This window comes from Bison bison, unplaced genomic scaffold, assembly GCF_000754665.1.
Source record: "Bison bison bison isolate TAMUID 2011002044 unplaced genomic scaffold, Bison_UMD1.0 scf7180017864508, whole genome shotgun sequence".
NCBI lineage: Eukaryota > Metazoa > Chordata > Mammalia > Artiodactyla > Bovidae > Bison > Bison bison.
In genome coordinates, this window is record NW_011495064.1 from 14,899,900 (window position 1) to 14,905,950 (window position 6,051).

A 6,051-nucleotide genomic window follows, 5' to 3' on the forward strand; every position below is an offset into this window, starting at 1 on the left:
GCGGGGCGGGAGCCGACCCGGGGTTGGGGGGAGCGACTACGGTCCGGAATTTTCTTTCCCTTGCCGCAGCCGCCTCAGGATCCTTACGCACTACTGCCTCCCAGCCTGCAGACCCGGGTCGGGGTGTCCCTGGGGTCGTCGCTGCGTCCTTGGAAGCACTGTTCACTCTTAGAACTGGGGCTTCGGCTGAGCGAATGAAATCTGTGCGCCCTCGGCACGCGCAAGGCCGTTTGCCCGCCCCCCATCCCCCAGGCCAGGCGGGGTAGGGGGTGTCCCCTCGCCAGGGTTGAGAAGCCCCCTGGAGTAAGGTTTCAGCCTCCCTCACCTTCCCGTCTTGTGCGGCCGCTTCGCAAGTGAGCAGCCAGAGCCCGCCCAAAGAGCACCGCCAAGGTGAAAGACCGGAAAGCCGACGGTGCCCGGCCTCCTCAATGGCCTGCTCATACTCGGCTCACGCAGCGATGTCTCATATGCTGTTCCGCTTTGATCCCCTGAATGTTGTGCGGCTGTTGATCCCACGCTTGTCAAGGTGTCCCTGGAGTCAGTGGACCAGTTGCCCCTTGGTGGATGGTTACTAGATCGCTGACCTCTGAACCCTGTGGTTTAGGCACCTGGTTTTCAGAACTTGGCCCAGTCTCATCCTCCACCACCCTCCCCGTCCATCCAGCCTTCGGTTCAACAACTGTCAGTGAGCTAGCGGCAATGAAACACTCTGCTAGGCACCGAGGATAATATTTCCATTCGTGGTTTTAAGCTCTTGGTGTCTATTCTAAGGAGAGGTGCAGGTGCGACGTGCCCCCTAGCCTCTGCTGCACTCGGTGGTGGTCATTTCTGCACGAAGGCTTTCCTGCCTCACCCGTCTCTGCCCTCCCCCCACAGGGCCTTATGTTCCGGTGCAGCGCTGCCTGTTGTGAGGAAAGCCAGGCGTCCATGCAGCAAGTGCACCAGTGCATTGAGCGCTGCCATGCACCTCTGGCTCAAGCTCAGGCCCTGGTGACCAGCGAGTTGGAGAAGTTCCAGGTGAGGAATACCCCAGCCAGACCACTCCAGCTCTAGATGTTGCTCTTTTGCAGATGACAAGCGTTGGTTCAGAATTCTTGGCTTTAGTGTCTTGTTTTTGTGTTAACATCTGTGACAGTCCTATGTCCGGCTAGTCTTTACAGGGTTTAAAATTCTGGAAAAGGTCCTAGAGGTTGAGTGCTGTAAGAATTTCCCATAGAAACAATGCAAAAGGGAGTTCATGACCAAGAGCCTTATGCTTTTTTTTTTCATAGACATCAAATATATGTCTACTGTACTGTATGAAGCTTTGTAAAATATGTTAGTTCATTCTTACAATAGCAGAATCCCCAGGAAAGTGGAATAAGCCAGTCTTTAAAAGGTACAGATTAGAGCAAGATCCTACCATCATTTCGTGGGTTTTCCCACCCAGGATGCCCCTACTTACTGTACCCAGAGGGCAGCTCCTGTGTCACTAAAGAGCAGTCATTTACATGAAGCATTATTTTGGTTGACTTATTGATGCCTGACTCATAAGCCTCTCTGAGGTCACTAAGAGCCTCCTCTCCCCCTGCCCTGCCCCATATTTCTTTCTGGAGCAGCAAAGGGTGTCCCCAGCTTCCTTTTACTCCCTTCCTCTGGGTATACTTTCCTGAAACTTGGGTGGAAGAGGGCCCACTTCTGAATCAGTATTTCATAGCCTGGGATTGTTTTCATGTGGACAAATTTATATCCAATGTGAAACATTTTTATATTCTATGTAAAATTCTTCACCATGACTGGCACTGTAAAAGGATAACTTCTCCAAGGTCATGAAACTCCAAAGGGTTTCTCTGTGTTTGACACTTTATTTTACAAGTCTTTCCAAGTTTGCTTCTTGAATTACTGTACAACGTTCTCTTCCATTCACTGTTCAGTCCTGCAATCAGACTTACTTTTCCATTGCACCAGAACCACTCTTTCCACTCCCTTCCATGGGGCTAAATCCAATGGTCATTTCTCATTCCTCATCTTACTCAGTCTGCCTGCATCACTGACACAGTGGATCACTCTCCCCCTTGTTTAAAAATCTTTATTCATTTGGCCACCAGGATAGGATAGCTCACTGTCCTGGTCACCCCCTGCCCTGCCCCTGCTCCTTTCTTGTTCTCATTTACTGTCTTTTTTACTCTCTCCAATCTCTGAAGAGCACTGGAGTGCCCAGGGTTATGCTTGGACCTCAATCTAGTTCTGTAGTCTCATAGCAAATATCTATATACTGACAACTCCTGCATTCATATCTTTAGACCAGCTTCACTCCTTATCCAGATTCATATATCCAGCTGTTTCCCCAATGTCTTCACTTACTTGTTTGTCCATCTCCCTCCACTGGAGTATCAGTTCAGTGAAAGAAAGAGCTTTATCTGTTTTACTCATCGCTGTATTCCCCAACAATAGGGTCCCTAGCACCTAGTAGAAGCTCAATAAATATTTGCTGAATTGAGTATTTTTCTGTAGTGATGCCAGACCTTATAAAATCAGGGTGTTTGAAAGTCTGTAGTTGAGTAACAGTAGCCTCTAGTTCCTTCTTACTTCCTGGAAGGCACTTCTTACAACTTATTCGGTCATTCAGCTGCTTTCTAGGAATGCTTTGTCTGGGCCCTCATGGTGCCACCGTCTGTTTTAATCAGGACAGTCTTGGTCAGTTCCACTATAGTGTCCCTTTAATTGATCAAGATAATACACGTCAAGCCAAAACACGTAGTACAGAACGTGGCACAGGATCAGCACTTGGTAAATGAAGGTCAGCCTTTCCGCTTCTCTACCCTTTCCCTTCTTGCCGCAGGACCGCCTGGCCCGGTGCACCATGTACTGCAATGACAAGGCCAAAGATTCAATAGACGCAGGGAGTAAGGAGCTTCACGTGAAGCGGCAGCTGGAGACCTGCGTGACCAAGTGTGTGGATGACCACATGAACCTCATCCCAACCATGACCAGGAAGATGAAGGAGTCTCTCTCTTCCATTGGGAAGTAGCTGTCTGCTAGTGGCCATCAGGGCTGAGGGCAGGAATCAATTTAAAAAGACGAATGGGGATTTGGGTCTCCTTAATAAGGAGAGTTGATGAATGAGGAAATTAAGAATGGCAACAAGTCTAAGGCCTGTGTTTCTTTCCTCTGGACGCTGGTTCCTTTGTGTTTCAATCCTAGAAAGTGAAATGGAGAAAGAGCGGTGCTAAAATTTGGGTCACAGATAGCACAGGAGGTTTGTTGTGAGCCTGAATTTCATGTGGCAAGTACTTCTACCAATAGGGAGTCTCCCTTGTACCAAACCAGGGCCCTCCAAGGTACCAGATCCTCTTACTGCACAGATACCAAGAGGCTGGCAGGTTCACGTAACCAGCTTATGGTCTAATGGAGTATGAAAGGTGTTCTATTTGGTGTCCACCTGCTGTTTACCAGAAGGATCACTACAACATTTTCCACAAACTAATAAAATCCATGCAGTCACTAATGTAGAAGGGGGCAGGGGGCTTCCGGGGGTTGGTTTTGCTTGTTTTTCTTTTATAGACAAGGGCATGACATTAAAATGTAAAGTTGGGAGAGGCAGTTTGGATAAAAACTTTGAAAGGGTCCCTGCAGGTACTCATTTCTGACCATCAAGATGTGGATGTGTGTTTCTTAAAATTCTCACACATTACATCATTCAGCCGGGAGACCCTGCAAAAACGTAAGAGACCTCACACTGGTAAGGGAAGCAGGTGCTCTCCCTCTCCCTGGCAGCCGTGGCGGGCCCTGAGGCTGCCTGCGGCAGAGTCAGCCAAGCAGCCAGACAATCTTACAGTGACACACAGCCTTGAGGGGAACGGGATTTTGACAGTATAATATGCTCATATTCAGGAATGAACAGTGAAAGAGGAACTATCGGCTGCTTAATTAAGAGGGCTGTGAAGGACGGGCTTTGGAAAAATCTGTCATGAAACAGGATGAAAGCCTAAGCCCAGTGTTGCTTACTTTGCCTCCTGAAATAACAGAGCTTTGTTGAGACAATCCCCTGGCAACAAAAAAAGTCGAGGGAGGAAAAGTAAGCAACTCAGGGATGAACTGTGGCCCCTTTAGAGCGATAAAGGGACCGCCCTCCATCACCAAATACCACTTTTGCCAGGGCCTTGGCTACATGCGTTCTTGCCCCAGTTCTGGCCCCTTATCATTTTGATAAGGACCTTGTCTTTTTACCAACTTACTTGAAATATTGTCTGCTGTTTCAAGACTGTGATATATTTTCCTAGTGGTTTGGTTTTTGAAATAAATAAGACTTAATTTTCTTCCACTATTGTGTTTTTTCCCTTATATCTGGACAGCGAATATATAACTTTGTCAGGATACTTCTCTTTGTAATGTGTGAAATAAATTTAAGATGTCCCAGGGAGTGAAAAGTAGTTACGTGTTTTAGTCCGGGTGCTTATAAATGAGAACTTTGAGGACATAACTAGAGCACTGTGAATGTTAGTCTGTTAATGTAAAAAGACAAACTGGAACGCTGAAGAATTCAGTATCCACATCAGGTCTCTAGCTTCCACCGTGGAACTAGGCAGGTGGCCCTGCGCTTCCCACACCCCTCCGTCAGTTGTCTGTGTTTGCCTTGTTCTCATTCAGAGGCTGTTACTTGACCCAAGAGCTCGCACGCATATCATAAGACATGGTTACGCCCCAGGAGAAAGGCTGGCTGTTCTCAGTGCTCCTTGCAGGTCGTCTCTGGCCTCCAGGGTTCATCCTTTCCATTTCCTCTGCCTGAAGAGCCCTCTGGCCAGGCCCAGCATATGTAACTTCTACCCATCAGAGGCAGGCAGGATAAGAGCTCTCCAAAGATGTGCTCGTCCTAATCCCTGGATCCTGTAAATACACTCCCTTGCAAGGCACAAGGTTACAGATGTTAATTAGGTTACAGACCTGAAAATGGGTTGATGAGCCTGGATTACCTAAGTGGGCCTGATCCAATCAGTTTCCCTAGCTGAGGTCAGAAGAGATGAGGCAGAAGTTCCAAAGCATGAGAAGATTCAACCCCCACTGCTGGGGGGTGGATATGGGGCACATGGAAAGTGTGAGGAGGGATGGGAGTGGCTGCTAGGAGCAAAAACCCCCAGCTTCCAGCCGGCAAGGAATCAGGACCTCAGTCCTGCCACAACAAGGAACTGAATCCAGCTGACAACTTGAATAAACTTGGAAGCAGATGCATTTAAAGAGCCTCCAGAAAGGAACACAGCCCCACCAACACCTTAACTGTGACCCCGTGCAACTAAGCAAAGGACCCTGCAGCGCCACAGACTTACAGAGCTGTGTGATCACAGTGCTCTTGGCAACTCCAGTATGTGGTACAGTATGATTAACTATTGTCACCACGCTGTAAATTACCAAGTGTAGTTTTAACACACTAAATTTGTGGTAATTTGTTATGGAAGCAGTAGGAAACTAACATACCATCCTTTAGCACCATCATTCAGTACAAATGCCACTCCATGAAGCCTCTGGTTTCTCCATCTATTGGTGTGTCCCCTGTTAAGTCTCAAAGCATTCTGCCCCCAAGCCTCTTCGGCCATTGCCACGGTCCACCTGGGTTATATAATTACAGTTATTGACATACATCATGTTTCTCCTACTAGATGATGTGATACTCAGGGCAGTCACTTCAGTCCTGTCCGACTCCTTGTGACTCTATGGATGACCCCGCCAGGTTCTTCTGCCCATGGGATTCTCCAGGCAAGAATACTGGAGTGGGTTGCCATGCCTTCCTCCAGGGGATCTTCCCAACCCAGGGATTGAACCCACATCTTTTACGTCTCTGGCATTGACAGGTGGGTTCTTTACCACCAGTGCCACCTGGGAAGCCCACTCAGGACAGCATCTGAACCTTATTCATCTTTTATTTTCCTTCCAGGGCGTAGCACATATATGTAGACTGCTAGATTTTTCTTGGAAGGATGTTTCACAGCTTGTATGGCTGGTTATTGTTTAATAAGATGAATTGCTGTGACAATGAAGAATTGAAAAATGGACCTAGAAATATTTGTGACTATATAA

At 47.7% G+C, this 6,051-nt stretch overlaps 1 protein-coding gene across 1 annotated transcript in view; it reads left to right on the forward strand.

The window, feature by feature from the left end:
• The window catches only part of FAM136A (family with sequence similarity 136, member A), a 4,549-nt gene extending 246 nt beyond the window's left edge, over window positions 1–4,303 (forward strand). Inside the window, exons 2-3 of the mRNA XM_010829802.1 lie at window positions 874–1,017; window positions 2,822–4,303. Of these exons, the coding sequence (XP_010828104.1) occupies window positions 874–1,017; window positions 2,822–3,010 (333 nt within the window). The 3' untranslated portion in view covers window positions 3,011–4,303. The remainder of the gene's footprint in view (window positions 1–873; window positions 1,018–2,821) is intronic.
• The last annotated feature ends 1,748 nt before the right edge of the window (window positions 4,304–6,051 follow it).